Below are 18,017 nucleotides of genomic sequence, written 5' to 3'. Positions count from 1 at the left end.
TAAAGTCTGCCACCACCCTTATAGATTCAGAATTTGGCCTAGGTCCCCAAGGTTTAAAACCTTCTAACCTTGGAACCCAAGGGACTTATACCCTCTCCTCTATTCACCCTCCAGATAATACCTTTTTCTAGGATTTTTTTTTTTTTACCTGCCATTATGTTTCTCCATCCCCAAGAAGGGTAACCACTCAGACAAGCATGCAGAAAATGGCACTGAGGATAATACTTGGCTTTCATCACCCAAGCCGACAGACTATCACCATCTGAACACAATCTCCAGGCCAGTTTTGATAACTGGGCCAGATTGAAGAAATGTGGATCTTGGAGGCCCAAACCCCCATTTAATTTATTTTTCTTGCACTGGCTCCAAGCAATCCATCAAGAAGCAAGACATGCAATATGTAAGAATGGCTGTGAGGACTGATTTTATTAAAATCTCTTTACTTTCTTGGGACAACATGGCACCTTTCCATTCATTAGCTTTGTTTTCCACCCTTTCTTTTAGGTATTCAAAGATCTGACATTGTTGCCTTCCTATACTAGGATAAGTCCCCAAATATATAGAAGGGTTTTCAACTTTTTTAAGGTGGAGGTTTGCTAACATTTTTCCCAGTCTGAGGTGAAGATTGGAACTGAAGAAGACCGCTGATTTTGTAAAGTTTACTTTCTGCCCCAAAGCTTTTTCATTATACCATTACCTTCGATTAGATTGGCCTTAGAAAAAATGTAGCTATCATCCCACCAAGAAGAGGTGGGAGATTTTTGGGGCTTGTCTACAAACTTTGATTCCACTAATTGGAATACTAGTTTTTTTTTTTTTTTTTCACTAAGCTGCCTTTTTACAATAAAGAAGAAATAATATTATTTGCTTGAAGGATGAGGAAGGAAATTAGATTTTGGAATGGGTTCAAATTAGGCTATGTTTGGTTTGAAGGAAAATGTAGGGAAAGGAAGGGAAAGGTAGGGAAACCTAAACAAGATTTGTAAAGGTTTCCCTACCTTTCCCTACTTTTTCCTTCAAACCAAGCATAGCCTTAATGAATTAATTGTCAATTATTTTAAAAGGTTTATATCAGTCTCAAGGTTGTCAAAATTTGAATGAATTATCTGAGTTGTTTACTCCAATTAACACTAAGAAGGTAATGTCCATTTTATTGAGGTTCCCCAAGAGGAAGAGATTAAATTGGCATTTTTTTAGCATTGGTAATCTTAAAGCCTCAGGGCTTGATGGTTTTTTGGCCATTGGGATGAAATGAAAGGGAGGCATCATTGAGTTTGTTTAGGATTTTTTTAGCATAGAAAATTTTTGAAGAAACTAAATCTTACTTGCATCACTTTAATTCCCAAGTAACTAGATAGTTCTCATGTTAAGGATTTCTGCCCCATTAACCTTTGCAATGTTGTATATAAGATTGTGAAAAAAAAAAAAAAACTAGCAAATAAGCTAAAACCTCTTCTTAACAAATGCATCTCCCTTTTTCAGAATGCCTTTGTTTTGGGGAGATAGATTTTGGACAATGTGGTTATAATTCATGAAATTTTGTATTTTATGAAGCATAGTAAAAGAGAGACTGATTATCTTGCGATTAAAGCGGATATGATGAAAGTTTATTACTGAATTGAGTGGGGTCATATTATTCATGTCAAGAAGGGTTTGGGCTTTTCAGGGACTTAGTGTGATTTAGTGTATTTCTGGATTGTAAGTCAAAGTATGTTGGGCTTTTCAGCAACTTAAAATAGGGAACTTGGATTGTAAGTCAAAGGTATTTGTGAATTCCCCTTTTAGGCAAAAGAATAAATCTTCATCACTTAATATTTTCTCTTAGATAATCTTTCAAATAAATTAAATTCTTGGAAAGCTTTAGATCTCTCTCAAGCAAGGAAACTAGTGCTTGTATAATCTGTTATGCAAAACATTCCTAATCCTGTAATGCCTATGTTTTAGCTCTCGGATAGGATTAATGAGCAAATTGATAAGATTCAAAGGAATTTTTGGTAAAATTTTGGAAGAGATAAGAAATCATTTTATTGGACCAATTGGGATAAAATTTGCTCTCCTAGGTCTGAGGGAGGTTTAGAAATAAGAAAAGAAAAAGAAGCTAATAAAGCCTTTCAGTGGAAAGTTGCCTAGAATTTTATTAATCCAAGTAATGTTTTATGGGTCAAAATGTTAAAGTGTAAATATCTAAATAATAATGAATTTTTCCCTACAAAAAATATATTCTTCGATTTTTTGGGAAATCCTTGTGTAGACACCTTTAAAGGAAATTTTCCCTTTTGTAGATAAGGATGTGAAAGTGAACATTTGGAATGTTCCTTGGATCAAAGCCCATGATGGCTTTATGGTTCCTATAGGTCCCTAGACCAACGAATTTAGGAATTTAACTATCTCAGGATGGGAAGTTGGAATGTAAAACCTTTGAGAAGACTTTTTGGTGAAGATATTATTTCACTTATTTTGAATACTTAGTCTTCAGGTCAAATCATGTGAAGCCTTTCTACTGGAATATGAGTAGGAGTGGGAAGTTTTCCTTAAATGTGATAGGGATGGCAATTTTTCCCCATTCCGCCGAGTGCCTGGCCTCCCCGACCTGATGGGGATGGGGATGGAGAGTGAAGTCCCTGCCCCGCTCCGATCTTAATTATATATATACATAGATACATACATATATAAATAAATAAATATATATATATATGTTATTTATATTTAAAAAAAGTTATTTTAAGTAAATTTATTTTCTAAAAAATACTATTAAGTATTAACTAAAGTTTTTTGGGGGTTCAGGTCGCCGCCCTATTGCCATTCCAAAGAAGTGACAAATTTTCACTTTTGTGAAAGAACAGCTTAAAAATTATTTTCCCAACGTTTGAGTTTAATTGTTCTGGACTTTGCTTGTTTTGCATAGGTATGGAGGGTTGTCGGGAATTTTGTAGTTGTGGCTTCTATTTTGGCTTCTTGTGGTTTTGTTTTTCAATAAATATGTGTGTTTTGTACTGTAAAACTGAAGATGCAGTTCATTTATTCTTGTAATTTTGCTAAAATTATTTGGTTTGCCTCTCGTTGTAATTTTAATAGTTATGAGCATTCTTCAATGCAAGGCCTAATTATGAAACTGCTGCATAATCTTTCTAGACAGGAAGATAAGAAGGTTGCGGTTATTGTTTGTCATATTTGTTTTTTCTTTCATGTGAGGAAAGTTCCATTGCAGAGGTTTCGTCCTGTAATCCTGAATCGGATGGTGTTTACCTTTTACTGTGATGGAGGGTGTATGGAAATGTGAAGGAATCAGTGCTGGAGATGGAGCTGAAGACAATTCCGGCTGCTATTTTGTTTGCTAGAAGCCAAGGTTTCAAAATCTTTTATATTTTGCCTGACTCTTTAGTCATGCATACATACTCCCTCTGATTCAACAAAAATCTCATAAGTTGGATATCTGGGACCATCTTTTCTTTTTGGTATAACATGTTACACTTTAACCGGGTTCCAATTGTATTTGGGCTATTTTTGAACCGGTACCATCAGTTTTTGAAAAATTGTCAACCAAAATCAATCGGTTAACCGGTTCATCGATTTGATTTTTGACCAATTTGGTTCTTTGATTTCTTGGTTTTTTTTTTTATATTTGCAATATAATCCAATTTGGTTTTTCAGTTCTTGGGTTTTTGTTGAGCACCCCTAAAACCAAATAGTCCCAATTACAAACCCTATAGTTCAGGCATGTCAAACTTTTACTAGCCCTTAAAGTGCAGATTTCACATGTGATCACAAACTGAATCAAGTGGCAAGGAAAATAGTACGTCGTAAACTTTTCAATAAATTTAAGGGAGAATGACTGTTCAGCGCGCACAGGTGGGATGAATCCCGACCGTGGGTCGATGTCAAATGCATGGGCAGGATGCGGCTACTAGTAAACTATGGGGGCTGTAATTTCAGAATCTGCAGTGCGCTGCAGTGTTCTCCATAGATTTAATCACTCTAGTAGCGCTGCAGTTTGTTTTTTCAAATGTATGAACCTCTTGGCTGTTGAGGGGTTGAACAAGCTTGGGCTATATTGGCTGAAAATGTCTGATGGGTCTGCCTCATCTAACTCCTACCTTAGCTTCCTCAACGGCAAGGTCCGTCCAAATAGCTTCTCTACTTCACTGGCTTCCATTTTCAGCTCACTCAGAAGTTCCATCTCTTCTTTGCCTAGTCCTCTCAGGAAGTACTCCTCATCCTGCTTTAGCTCCTTGAAGCCCTCTGCTAACCTCTGGAACAATGTCATCTCTGTTTTCTTCACCTTCTCCACCTCACCTCCAATCTCTTCTACCTCCCTTATGATTGTCTTCTCTCCTTCCTCCACTGTCTTCTCCAATCTTTCTACAAGGGGAGGTTCAGGCCCACAAGTATTATCAGTTGTGATGAACTTGTCGAAGTCCCGTCCTACACTCTTTGCAGCATTCTTAAGTTCAGGGATAATGCTCTCAGGTAAAACTGCACTTCTAGTGTACACAACAGCACCACCATATCCATCCCATGCATCATTCCTGCCCCTGTAGTATACAAATATGTAATCATCTGGCCTGTTCTCTACTCTGGATGACAGAATGTACCTGAAATAAGTCATCAAAGGTAATCAGTAGTGTTCGATGTTTCTCAATAATAGATTTCATCACAATAAGAAAAAATGAGCAATTTTTTGATGAATGCCTTTGATGTCGCTAAATAAATAATAAATAGTAAAAAGTGCACAGATGCAATTACAAGTTTTGGATGACAGAAAATAAGCCCCAAAATATATCAGATGTATTTTGTGTAAAAAATAGCCATGAACGGTTTTATTATTACAAAGAAAATTGTTGTATGTGATGAAATGTGGGTTCCACAGATATAGATTAAACGTGGGGGACACTAAAGATTCAATGTTATTCTAATTTCTAAATTAAACACCAATAGAAACATGGCCCATTGCCTAAACAAAATGGAAGCTAACAGGACAAGCTGGACATGAGATCTATAGCAAGATGGAAAGCAAAAATTAGGTTAACCATCAAAAACATTTCATGAAGTGATAGGTTTGGTAAGTTCTGTTGGACTAATTTTTGGGCAGGACACAACACAACACAAAGGGCAGGTGGCAAATGGTTCATCTGCTGACAAATTCACCCAGCTGCACATTGGGAACATCACTTGTATATTATATCATTGATATTCCCAATGTGCAGCTGGGTGAACGTGGCTAACAATGTGTTGTGACCAGAAGATCTGGACTTTGCAAATAGTGTTCATAGCATCAGTAGGTAGGTGGTACAACCAGCCAAAACTAGGGGATGCCTGGCATCTTTATTCACCCAATAAAGCATCTGTTAAACAACCAAAAAATAGTTCATAGCATCAGTATGTGACTGTTTTATTCTGGGATCAGGATTTCTTGAAGATGAAGAAAGCCTCTTGCCAAGCATTAATCTTCTTATATAAAGTGCTGAGAGAATTACTAGTCTTTGTTGTAAAATTTTATCCATGTATAATATTAGGTCAATGACATTTACAATAGGTATACACTGCACATGCTTGCAGGGTAGATTCTGCTTATAGATGCTCATCACAATATAATTTCCCAATAAATAAAGAGATGTACTCTCAATACATAAAAACTAGTGCATGTGGATCTATGGACGCAATTCATGGAAACAAACTTGTAGAGTCATGATTAAAGATGGCTGGGGAGAAGAAAGATACCAATCATCTTGGTAGTGAAGGTACTCATTGTCATGATTGTAGAGCACCCCAGGCTGATTTGAATCCTGCACAAATCTTTGCACAGTAGATCGAGTGAAAAAACCACCATCAGGAGTCCGTATCCGCCATGATAAATTTCCCACAAGTTTGTTGGACTCCATATGAAATTCGTGCAATTGGCAATCAAAAGTATCAAAAGTAGGATTTAAGCCACTAGTTATGTACCATTTCCCACTGAAATCTGCAATGTTGAAACTCTTGACAAGAGCTGCAGGATCTGGAATTGAAAACTCGCCTACATCAGACTTCCTGGGTACACATTTCTTACGTGAGACTGCACATTCATTGAACTCATCTACCACATTGTTCTCAAACAGATCCCCACATTTAATCTGTGAAAAATAAAAGGGTTAACTGACTATCTAACTAAAACCAGTCTCTCATCACTCTAAAATTGTACTCCTACTAATACAATGAGAAAAAGAAATGCAACTGACCTGGCATTCAGTCTCATCAGGTCGATTATTACATGTCTGGAGACATGCAATGTTGGCTGCACATGATGGGTTTGCAATACACTTGGCTAATTCTACCCTGCACAAGGAAACCAAAAACCAAAAATGAAAAAGATTCATCAACTCTAAATGAAGCATGGATTGCTCTTGGGATTAAGAGATCCAAATTTGAGGGAATAATACTACAATCTGATGAGTATAGCATGACAACAATCTTTATGAGAGGTGACTGTCTTGAGAACAAGCCAGTGTCAGGAAAAATTATTTAGATTTTTGGTGAACAATAGGCTATACCAGGTAAAGTTTTTAGTCCACTTGTGCCAGCTGCTAGAAAGGTCACTTTTTTAGTCCCAAAAAGTATGCATTTGAATTCAGAAATTGGAAGTTGAACAATGTGAGTATCTGCTTCAAGCCTTATAGTTTGCAACATAAAAAAATAAAATTAATAGAGTTTCTATTCAACATATAGGACAATGTAAAACTAAGACAAGGTGCAGTATTTGGTATTATACTCCTTTTGTATCTAGTGCCCCTCAGAAACATTGCTCAAACTGGCAAAGTAAAAGGAAAAAGCATACTACTTGGCATCTAACACGGTACTATCACCTTTGAGAAATCTTTAGATGCTGCAAATGAAATACCTGCATTCTTTCAATAGACAACCACACGTCTTGAGTGCATCAACAGCATCTGCTGATGGAACAACCAAACATATACATGCCAGTATACTAGCTGCAGCCACAACATGCACTCCCTTCCACTGCTTCACAATATTTAATAATTTCTTCGATGGAGATCCAACTTCCCCTTCTGCCTGCCAAAACTTGACACTTAGAATTTGATTCTACACCAAGAAAAATTTTGACTACTATTCTAAAACTAGAAAATTTTAAATCGACCAACCAAGAGGAGAGATATTTAAGCAGCTACCTCATCACAAAACGTATCAGTATTAATGCTAGGCACTGAAATAATCTTCTCATTTCCACCTGAGACAAGATGAAAAGTTCTAGAAACCGACCGAAAAAATTTTCTCTCAGATCTTCTCAACCGGATGGTTCTTCGATCTTTACTATTGGAGCATAATTTCACCTTAACCACGCCATGCTGATGCCAAGCCCCACTTCTGTGAAACCTTTTACCACTTGAGGGTAATAGTGATTCAATACAGGCCACAATACCATCATCCCGTGAGAAACATGTTGGGCCTGAGGTGGATGACATATTACAGTGGGTTGGCTTCCAAACACAACCTGACAATGATTTATTGGTGTTTAGATTATCCGGTGATCTGCATCTTCAAAGGTCAACTCAAAATTTTCAAACAAGAAAACAATGGAATAAGAGTTTGGGGTCACCAAGGCTACTCATATTATTGTAAATTTTTTCCTCATTTAATAAAAGATTTTTTCTGTTGCTGATCAAACAGAAAACAATGGAATAAGAGAGCTATGACCACAAAAGCTCAAAGGGCATCCCAGGGTTCTCCAGATTTAGGACATGGTCCTTTAAAATGCATTAACAAATTGAATAAGGTAATTTTATGTGAACTGCAAGTAAGCATATTTATGACTATTTTTACTAATAAAGGCAAAAAATAATAGGACCAAAACCAAATGCAAATGCCCTAGCTTTTCCTCCCTCTCTGACCATTTATTTCTAAAAAGCTACCAATACCATGCTTTCTTAAGTCTACTTCTACTTCATCTGTTTCTGTAATCTGTACTTCATTTTCTTTCATAATTAGGGTATCATCCTTTTTGGCTTTATAGTTATCAACAGCACTGGCAATATGACATACAAAAGCTTTGTTAATCAGATGCATTCAATTTATCCACATCTTCAAGAATTTGTATGCCAAAAATCTCGGATTGCCAAGTGCAATAAAGTGGGTTCATGTCTGAGAATGACCACTTCATGCAAAAAAAAAAAAAAAGAAAAAAGAAAAAAAAAAAAAGCAAAAGGTTGGGTCCATATCCAGTCCACCCCCAACAAGGAGCCCAGATAACTGAGACCAACATGGATAAATGGCCTTGACGAATTTATATGTCAAAAATCAGTCCTATTGGATGCTTAAACACCCACTCAATCAATTTATCCAAGAATTAGAGAATTCAATCAAGTTGTTTTCTCGTCTAAGAGATATCTTGCTTGGTATTTACTAATTGCATAAAAGAATATGCAGGTAGAGTCTCGGAGGGAGTCAAATCCCATATTTGAGATTGAATCCAGCCTTCATCATTTCAACTGCTGTCAACTAACCACTGAACCATTGCCTAGAAAAAAGAAAACTATGCACCAATTCTCTTAAACAAACTGTGTAATATCATAGAGTAGTTTTTTTTTTTTTTTTCTTTTTGATTCTTGTCAAAAGCTTTATAATTTATAAAAAATTGAACAGGAGCTTCCTGTGCAACCAACCACAAAAAAATGGGAAAAAACATATAAGATGCGTACAGATAGAAGACAAGACCATGGATCCATTACAATGGCTTGTAAAAGCTGCCCCTAGAGGCTCAATCATCTCCGGTTAAACAACATCTACTTAACAGTAAGACCCAGAAGTAGTTGAACATCCACTCCTACCAAATCATTCATAACCCAACTAAGAGGATTTCCTCCTTATACTCTGACTGAGCTTTCCGAGTAAAGTTATTCGATGAAGTAGGTAGACTCAAAACTTTTACAACATGCAAGCGTCGATGAGTTTTTTTATGGCCTGATGGCTCAGGCTCAGAAGAGTTCAAAAAATACAAGGCGACACTATCAAGTCATAGCATCCTTTACAGTTAAATGCTAATAGATCGACCCAATTGTGCTCCATTTACTAAATCAGCATAAACGAATAAACATTTAAAATTTGAGGTATTGCAATCAAACTGGTATCCAAAACAAGAAAGAGAAACTACGAAGCAATTGAATAGAGAGAAAACAAAACCATACATGTCAAAACCAAAAATTTCCATGGAAAACCCTCCTAACTCTTTTCTTCTTTTTCTGTTTTTGGAATTGCTTTCCAAGCAATACAATGATAACCAGAGATTGAGAGAAACAGAGAGAGATGGAAGCTTATTAGGGTTTAAGATGAAAACCTCGTCAGGCCGATCGAAGGTTGAGCAGCTGGAAGTGAAAGAGACAGTACGTTTCATGGCAGCAACCGGCAAGTTGCAGAGAGATAAAAAGACGAGAGAATGTGTGGAAAGGGAAGCGAATGGACTCGGATAAGACAATATGTGGATTGGATGCCTGAAACGTAATATTTGTTATTTTCCGGGTTGGGTTGGGTTAAATTCAGGTCGGACCAGAAATTGATAGCCGGGTCGTTTGGTAGGTTTCCTTAAACCATCAAAGAATCTTCCACGTGGCAAAATTTTCTTTTTTTGTTTTTTTTTCACATCAAAAGTCTAAAACTATAAAAAGGACCTTGCCATGTGGCAAATCCCTGTCCATTTCCCTACCTATTCCTTGTAATTCCAAAATGGGGTGCAATTCTTAATATCCACTATGCCCTAGCGCCAATATAATATCTGAAAAACTCGATGGATGGATTTTGATCGGTGAAAACTCTTTCCGTATCATATCTTTTCTACATCATAAACTTTCTCATCATGTAAAGTGTCAAATGCAATATGGACTAGCAATCGGAAGTCCTATTCAAAGTTTCCTTTGTTGGTGGAACCCCGAACCCGGCCCATATAAATGTGATCGATCATATTCACCGAAGGGAGCAATATCGGAAAATTGTTGTTCATTGTTTGGTGCTATTTGTTTATTCTGTTTGGTGTATATTTTTGGGAAGATCTTCTTGTAGTTTTAACATGCAAAAGATGCATTGAGCTTTTGCATTAAAATCTAAGCAATTTGAAACACGTTTGTTAGATGTATGTCTTTCTGCGTCTTTTCGCACTATAATAAAATTTGAAAAGCTTCCGAAAATCAATCCAAAATAGGTTTTTCACATCTTTTTGGTGCTTCATCTTTTGATGGTTAAATCTTCTATGAACTAAACGAAATAGACCAAAAGTCGATCTTCCCAACTTGTAAACAACTGAAAGACTGAAAGACTGGAAAGAAAAACATGCTTAATGGGCCCTCTATTTCCTGTTGGAGAGTGATAGGTGGTACGGTCCATGACTCACCTGTGAATCTGTTCCGACTCTATTTGTGTTATGCAGGCGCACGAAGACACAGCCACCCGGCACTCGTTTTGTTTGTGGCTTTTGGAAATTAAGTACCAGAAATCTCCTTCGGCTGTTCTCCTGTCTCTTTTTGTTTTATTCACAAGAAATTTAACCAGTTCGCGGCTCAGAAGGCTAATACTTTGAACCAAGACTTATTTATCGTATAGGACACCTAATGTATAGAATTTTATTTCGTTAGCCTTACAATATATAACTTTTAGTTATCAAATTTTTTAAATTATTCTTAAGGTTTAGGAAATTGATTAATTCTACCTCTACTGTTTTATTATTGTCTTAAAATTCTTATCATTTATGATAATTGTGTAACACCTCCGTTATTGTTAACAGTCCCTCACACTCGTTTCTTATATGACATCACGTGATCAATTTTTTTCAAAATTTCAAAAAATGCCCTTTGGCTCTCTATCTCTCTCTCCTCACCTCACCTCACCTCCTTCACACACACGGTGGACATTGACGCCACTACAACCTTAGGGGAGGTTTTAGACATCTCTAGCTCTGGTTCTCCCCCGATCTCTCTCTCTCTTTCTCTTTCTCTCTCTCATCGAAAACAGAACAGAATGACGATACAGGATGGAATGCAACTAGTATACAAAAATCTAATCAAATACTTCATCGCTTGCTATTATAATCGATGACTAGAATTCTTTATATTGACAAATACCCTGAAACTCATAACTCTTTCATAGGCGGTGAGGAGAACTCACGGGAATACCGTTGCTTCTAGAAGTTGTAGCCGCAATGGTGATTGATTAAACAAATAAAAGAAAAACCAAAAACCAAAAAAATTAATGAAAGGGGGGTTTGGTGTTGATTGGTCAATTGACAAATACCCAGAAACCTATAGCTATTTCATAGGTGGTGAGGAGAATGAAGGGATGATAGATCCATCATATGAATGGCCGTACCCTACAGGAAGGTTGGGCAAAATTTCAAAAATTTCGCTCTTTCCCATGTGGGAATCACATTCCCTATTTTAGAAAACTGCATTTTCAATTATCAATCTTGAACCCAAACCAGACCAGATCTGAAACCAAAAGGGAGTGGTTCTTTAGCAAGAGAATGGTTCAATGAAGGTGTTCATGCCCAAGGAAGGTGTTCATGCCCAAGGAAAGATCCAAAGATTGCTTCCACCGAAGATGACACGGTGCAGGATGAAGTAGAATCAAGAGAATGGTTCTTTAGCAAGAACCGAATTCTTTTGCAAGAATCTTGATAGAGGGCAAGTGGGCACGACTTCAGTACCTTTTCCACCAAAAGGTAATATCAATAACCCTTCTTGATCGCTCCCACAAGTGGAGATCAAACTGGAATGGCGGCAAGAGCAGGAGAGAAGGAGACAATGCAGTCAAACTGTGATGCCTCTCTCTAGAATTCAGCAATCAGTCAGATGAATTATGATGTATTCTGAGGGTTCGCCTTGTATTCTGATGAATTCAGCAGCCATTAGGAGTTTCCTGATCCAAATCTTATATTTGGATCTGAACTCTCTTTAAAAGATAAGGATAATCCCTTATCTTATCTATAGATAAAGATCAGCCCTCCTAATCTAATTAGGAGTTTCCTTATCCAAATCTTTATTTGGATCTGGACTCTCTGAGTAGATAGGGATAATCCCTTATCCTATCTACTAATCCAAATCCCAGAACCGCCCTTTTTTAAATAATCTCAATAAGCAAGTTCGAATTGGGCTTTAGGCCCATTAAGTCCATCTGCTCACTTACCCTCCAAACTGTTGCCTAGTTAGATATCCTTGTATTGCGTGGGACCCAAATATTGATCTACACATTAGCCACATGGGTTCAGCACAGCCTCTGTTACAAGGCCTGACCGAATTCACTATAGGAGACAATGAACCCTTAAGTCCATCACCATGGGCTCTTAGTGGGCCCAACATTTGCACTAAATGGTCCCTAGGTCAAGCCACCTTATAAACCCAAGGACTATGGGCAGATGCAAGATTAGCCCATCAGGTATTACCCTCAATGGTCTTACACTTAACCTCTCAGCCCATAATGATCAAACACTTCCCGACAAGAGAGGACCTCTCCCTCGGTTGCAAGGTACAATGCTGCACTCTCTACTCACATGGATCCCAGGAATTAAAACATTTTGCAAATATTTTGAAACCATAATATATATATATATATATATATATATATATATATATATATATATATATATTTTGCAAAACAAATTTTAACGGTTGAAATTGACTACCGGTAGTTTAGGTTTCCATCAGAGAGAGTGCATCCCCGATCATTCACTTTGTCCGACAAAGGGACTGATCCTGTCACTATGATCACCCACTCAAATGAATTCTCGGATTGTCCCAACATACCCAAGTTTTGACCCCCTCTAAGGATCTCATTGATTGGCATATCAAAGACAGCCCAATCTGACACCTAGTGTAGTATCATAATCGAGTCTAGGGGTCAGGTGTAACATTTCAGTTTTGCTCATCTATCTCCAAGGTCCAAGGCAATACTGAAATTCTGGTCCGGTTCAGGGTTTCAAGAAAACTCACACTGCATGTACCTCAGGTCTCACCTTGGCAGTTGAGACAAGCCACCCAACCAACTTTGCGGCACATCAGTGTCAGCCTTGGCAAGATAAATCTCCCCAGATCTATCCAGCAGCTGTGAAGATTCTAAACTAACACGAGTCTCATATGTATCCAATTTAAGGGTATTACAAAGAAACACACCATAATAACATGAATCAAATATATACTTTATTCATTTACATCATTCTGATTGGAGCTAAGGGCATACACTGTCTAACAGAGAACTCACGGTAATATCACTGTTGCTAGAAGTTGCAACGGCAACAGTGATTGATCTTAACCAAAACAGAAAAACCAAAAACCAAAAAAAAAATTAAAAAATGAATGAAAGGGGTATTGAGGAACTTGATAGCATCTCTTATCACATATTTGCCAATGAAACCAGAAATTCCTAGGATTATCATATCATTGTCCTTCTTGGAGTTGCATCGACTTTGTTCCGGTGAAGCTTGGACAAGGAATACCCTTGTGTCGGTTTTGGAGCTTTGCAAAATCGATTTTTTTTGCCACCTTGTTTCGGATCAATTTTTTTTTTCAGTTGTAATTTTGTGTTTTCATCAGTTGGTTTTTTCTCCGTAACGATCTCTCAAGCTTAGCTTCGGAATTGTAGTAGAGATGGTGGTGGTGGTTCAACTCTAGCACCGGAATCTTGTCCAGTTCAGGGGGTCAACTCTAGCACCGGAATCTTGTCTGGCTCAGGGGAGTGTATGACAGAGAAAGGGGAGTGGTTTGAGAATACTTTTGTAGTAGAGTTGGTGGCGGTGACTCAACTCCAACATTGAAATCTTGTCCAAATCAGGGGATCAACTCCAGATAAGGGCATGGTTGTTGTGAATTTGGATGCGTTCCTCCCTCACCTATTCCCCATCCCCATCTCTGTCATTGTCCCCGTTTGTGGCCTAGATTCCACTGCCCGCTCTGTCATTATAGAAGTTGGAAGCGAAATGAATATCTGGAAGATGCAATTTCTTCAATATCTTGTTGTGTCGTCGACATTAGTCTTTCAAAGATCACCTTCACAGATAAGGGAAAAAATGACTTTTCGTATGCCTCTAGTTTAATAATGGCGAAAATTCTCATAAGCAGTAGGGATACTTTAAGACAATATCGAAATAGTAGGGGTAGAATTAGTCAATTTCCTAGACATTAGGGGTAGTTTAAGAAATTTGCCCAAAAAAACCTAAGCCTGGCCCAAAGTCGGGTATCATACTAGCATCCGGCTAGAGGTCTAGCCCAACCAAGGTAAAATTGTAAAACCCAAATGCTTAAAAGGTTTTGTTCATGCCTTAGTAAATGATTTATGCAGGTAAGTACACTTGTCCAAACATGTGTTTTTTGAGAAATACTTATCTGGATAAAAACACACACCACTGTTTTTTTTTATTATTATTTCTCAGGTAAACATGCACAATGATTGATTTATAAAAAAAAAAGGTGACATTATTGAAGGGACAACTTTGTCCCATCACATATTAGCGATTTTTGTGTGCATGGGTAAGTAATTTACCCAAGCTTGAGGGGAGAGTATACTTCCCCATGTAAATGAGTTGCTTGAGAATCGTGTTTTTTTTTTTGGGAACCCACTAATATTGAAAAATGAAAATGCGTTTATTTCTTTTCTATGGTATCTACCAATTTACCTACCCCTACTTCTAAGAAAACAAACAAAGCCTAAGGGTCCATTTGGTTCCTTGGAATGGGTGCCTGAAATCAAAATCTGAATGGCCCATTCTAATTCCAATCATTTGTTTGGTAGGAATGGAATTCCCATTCTAGAGCCTATCAATAATAAGATATTATTAAAGTAACAATAAGATACTAATACTAAAATAAAAAAACAATAATAATATATTAATAATAAAATAATAAATTATTAATAAAACATTAGTAAAATAGTAATAAAATATTAGTAAAGTAATAACAAAATAATAATATATTAATAAATATTCACAAATTAATAATAAATACTAAGATATTAATTATTAAATACTACTAAATTATTAATAAACTTATAAAAAATATTCATAATAAAGTGCCAATAAAATAATAATTATATATTCATAAGATATTAATAATAAAATGCTAAGATGTTGATTATTAAATACTAATAAAACAATAATAAAGTACCAATCACCTAATAATATAACAAAAATAACAAACTAATAATCCAATAATAAAATATAAATAAACTATTACAAGATTGAAAATTTTTGATTGATTTTGATCCAACTCCAAATGAACCAAGCAACAATGATTGGAATCTGATTCTAATTTTTTCTAAACCAAACAAGCATTGGGAATAGGTGATTATGACTCTGATCCTAACCATTAACCAAATGGACCCTAAGAATCAATTAAGTTGGTGATCATGGATCGGGCTAGGTTAAGCCAGACTTTGGGACTATGCTTTTATTTACATTATGTTTAATATATGTAGTGTAGATATGAAAGGAAATAGTACAATTTAGAAATAGCCCAATATTACAAGGGAAATGAATTTATATAGAAAGACTAATTGTATGTAGTGACAAACCACATAAACAAAGTAGCAAATAACACTTTTAGAGAATCTAAAAAACTAGAAAATCACAAAAAAAAAGCACTTGGTGGTAAAATGAAGAGGTTGAAAATATAATTGAATTAAAAAGAACATAATACAAAGATTAGCCAAGACTAAAAATAGAGAAAACTTGGAAAAATATAAAACCATGATAAAAGAAGTGTAGAAACAGTAAGCAAAGTTAAAATTAACACACATGATAATGAGAATATTATAAATTAGGCAATAAAGAGGATCAAAAAGAAGATTATAAAGTAGCAAAAATAAGAGAAAAGAAAGGCAAAGAAATAAACTATGCTAGATGCATTGAAGAGAAAGATCAACTAGCCTTGGTAAAAGATAAGGAAATTAAAGAAAGATGGAAAACTGATTTAAAAAACTACTAAAAAAAATGTAGAAAGTGTTGATGGAGAAGATATTAGTAATACTACTACTACTAGTGTTAAAATACATAAAATTAGAAATACTAAGTGAAATAGGCATTGAATAAGATGGAGAAGAGAAGAGCATTGGGATCCAATAGCATTCCAATAGAAGTGTAGAAATGTATGAAAAAAGTAGGCCTATTGCATGTTGTTAGCTAAGCCATTTAATAAGACAATGAAAGAAAAAATTGTCATATAAATGGAGAAAGAACAACATGGTTTTTACATTTAAGAACAATAAAAAATAATATACAAAGTTGTAATAGCTATTGAGAGATTAAATACATGAGTCACATTACCAAACTTTAGGAGTTTGGAGAAAATAGTTGAGCAAAGGTTATAACATGAAACAAGTATATCATAAAACTAATTGTGGTTTATGATGGATCAACCATGAACTAATCCACTCCATCTCTCTACGTTGATAGATGCCATGTGGAGAACTTCAAAAGTCGAAACATCTTCCTATCAAATACGTCAATTCCTGAGTACGGGTGGCCACGAAGCCGAGCTCTTCACGAGCTATTCGAGTTTGGTTCGATTGGGTTTCAACCGAGCTCGAGCCCAATTTGCAGGCTCCTAATCGAGCCAAGTTCGAATAGCTACATCATCATCATCATCATCATCATCATCATAATAATAATAATAATAATAATAATAATAATAATAATAATAATAATAATAGTAATAATAATAAAATTATAGAAAATAATATATATAATATTTTTATTTTTATATATAATAATAACTAATTATTATAATTCTTAATTATTTAAATATCAAATTAAAAAATATTATATATATATATATATATATCTTTTTTTATTTTTATAAAACATTTTTCTCAAATCTAGCTCAAACATATGAACTTTTGACTCGAATTGAGGTCGAGTTCGAACCTCGTACTACCTTGGTAAGCCAAACTCAAACCTCATATTATCAAACCGATCTCGAATAACTAGCCATTCAGCTCATTTCGACTCGAATCCACCCCTATTCCTGAGTCACTACTTTGCATCCCGAGCACAACGATTCATGATTCGACAAGTTGGAACCATCCTATTTTGCGAATACCTAGACTGTCGAGAACTTTGCATTGAAGCAATGAAACAACAACATTACTTCCTTCGCCCAAAGCTGACGTCAAGCTTGGTAGCTAGGGCATGTTATACTACCAAATTATTTGGCCTAGTCAACATGTGAGACATGGTAGCCTTGTCTTTTTATAGGCCACAGTTAGTAATCGGGAATTTCTTCGAGCCCCTCTAACCATTACGATCTCGGTCGAGTGATTGGGCTCATTAAATGTCAAAGTAACGCTCAATCATGTGGTCTCTATCATGGTTTTTAAAACCGGATTGAACCGGAAAAATCAGGAACCAGTTAGGTAACCGGTTTTGTTTTTTTTTCAAAATCATTGATTTTGGTCAATAAACTACTGATTCAGGCGGTTAATCTTTCAAATGGTTTCGACTTATTTTTATTTTGTTAATTTATTTTTTTTATTATTTTTTTGTTAGAATAGGCCAATCGTTCGATTCAAACTGTCAGACCGTTCGGCCCAATAACCAGACCCCTGATTGGCTCGGTCTTAAGGTCGGTTTTAAAAACCATGGTCTCTACTCTTAATGGAGTTGTCATTCATTGCAAGCCGACATGAGGAGCTGTTACAAAGCCTTATCAATGCTACATTCAATGGTGCACCGCCTACCACTCTCTTATGTACTCTTCTGCTCTTGCCAAAACTTTCACCTTGACACCTCAACTCTCCAGTTAGCTCATTTAACTTAATCGTCTAAGTCTCCACCCTTGGGGCCTCTGATGTCTCTTCATTCTTGAAGGTGGCACCCTCGGCCAATCTCCAATTTACCTTGTCGCCAAATCTGATAATATCAAAAGGCAACTAATGACCAAGTTTAAAGTATAATATGTGCAATAAATAACTTTTTCTTATCTCATGATTCAAAGGGGTGATACACTTAGTTTAGAGGTGTAATGTGGTTTGTTCTAGCCTAACATGGCCACTATAGA

General features: G+C 36.1%; 1 protein-coding gene across 3 annotated transcripts; it reads right to left on the bottom strand.

Annotated features, from left to right (window-relative positions):
- Nucleotides 1-3,779: 3,779 nt before the first annotated feature.
- On the bottom strand, nucleotides 3,780-9,481 carry NPQ1 (non-photochemical quenching 1). Of its 3 annotated transcripts, none has more exons than XM_088965136.1 (6): nucleotides 9,326-9,481; nucleotides 7,164-7,486; nucleotides 6,875-7,047; nucleotides 6,216-6,312; nucleotides 5,719-6,110; nucleotides 3,780-4,592 (listed from the first exon to the last, which is right to left on the bottom strand). In XM_088965136.1, the coding sequence occupies exons 2-6, from the start codon at nucleotides 7,455-7,457 to the stop codon at nucleotides 4,091-4,093; spliced, it is 1,458 nt and encodes a 485-aa protein (XP_088821262.1). In that variant the 5' UTR covers nucleotides 7,458-7,486; nucleotides 9,326-9,481; the 3' UTR covers nucleotides 3,780-4,090. The 3 variants fall into 3 exon arrangements, with proteins under 3 accessions (XP_088821262.1, XP_088821263.1, XP_088821264.1); XM_088965137.1 differs by having other exon boundaries at nucleotides 9,177-9,382; XM_088965138.1 differs by lacking the exon at nucleotides 7,164-7,486 and having other exon boundaries at nucleotides 9,326-9,461.
- Nucleotides 9,482-18,017: the final 8,536 nt, after the last annotated feature.

Source organism: Nelumbo lutea, chromosome 1, assembly GCF_056320005.1.
Source record: "Nelumbo lutea isolate HS-2025 chromosome 1, American lotus-T2T, whole genome shotgun sequence".
NCBI lineage: Eukaryota > Viridiplantae > Streptophyta > Magnoliopsida > Proteales > Nelumbonaceae > Nelumbo > Nelumbo lutea.
The sequence above is the reverse complement of the archived record's forward strand: the minus strand, read 5'-3'. Positions and strand labels throughout refer to the sequence as shown.

Coding starts and splice junctions, on each gene's coding strand:
- NPQ1 (XM_088965136.1), bottom strand. CDS start 7,457: ATGTCATCCACCTCAGGCCCAACATGTTTCTCACGGGATGATGGTATT. Junction 7,048..7,163: donor CTGATACGTTTTGTGATGAG/GTAGCTGCTTAA, acceptor AAGTTTTGGCAG/GCAGAAGGGGAAGTTGGATC. Junction 4,593..5,718: donor CTTCACTACCAAGATGATTG/GTATCTTTCTTC, acceptor GACTTATTTCAG/GTACATTCTGTCATCCAGAG.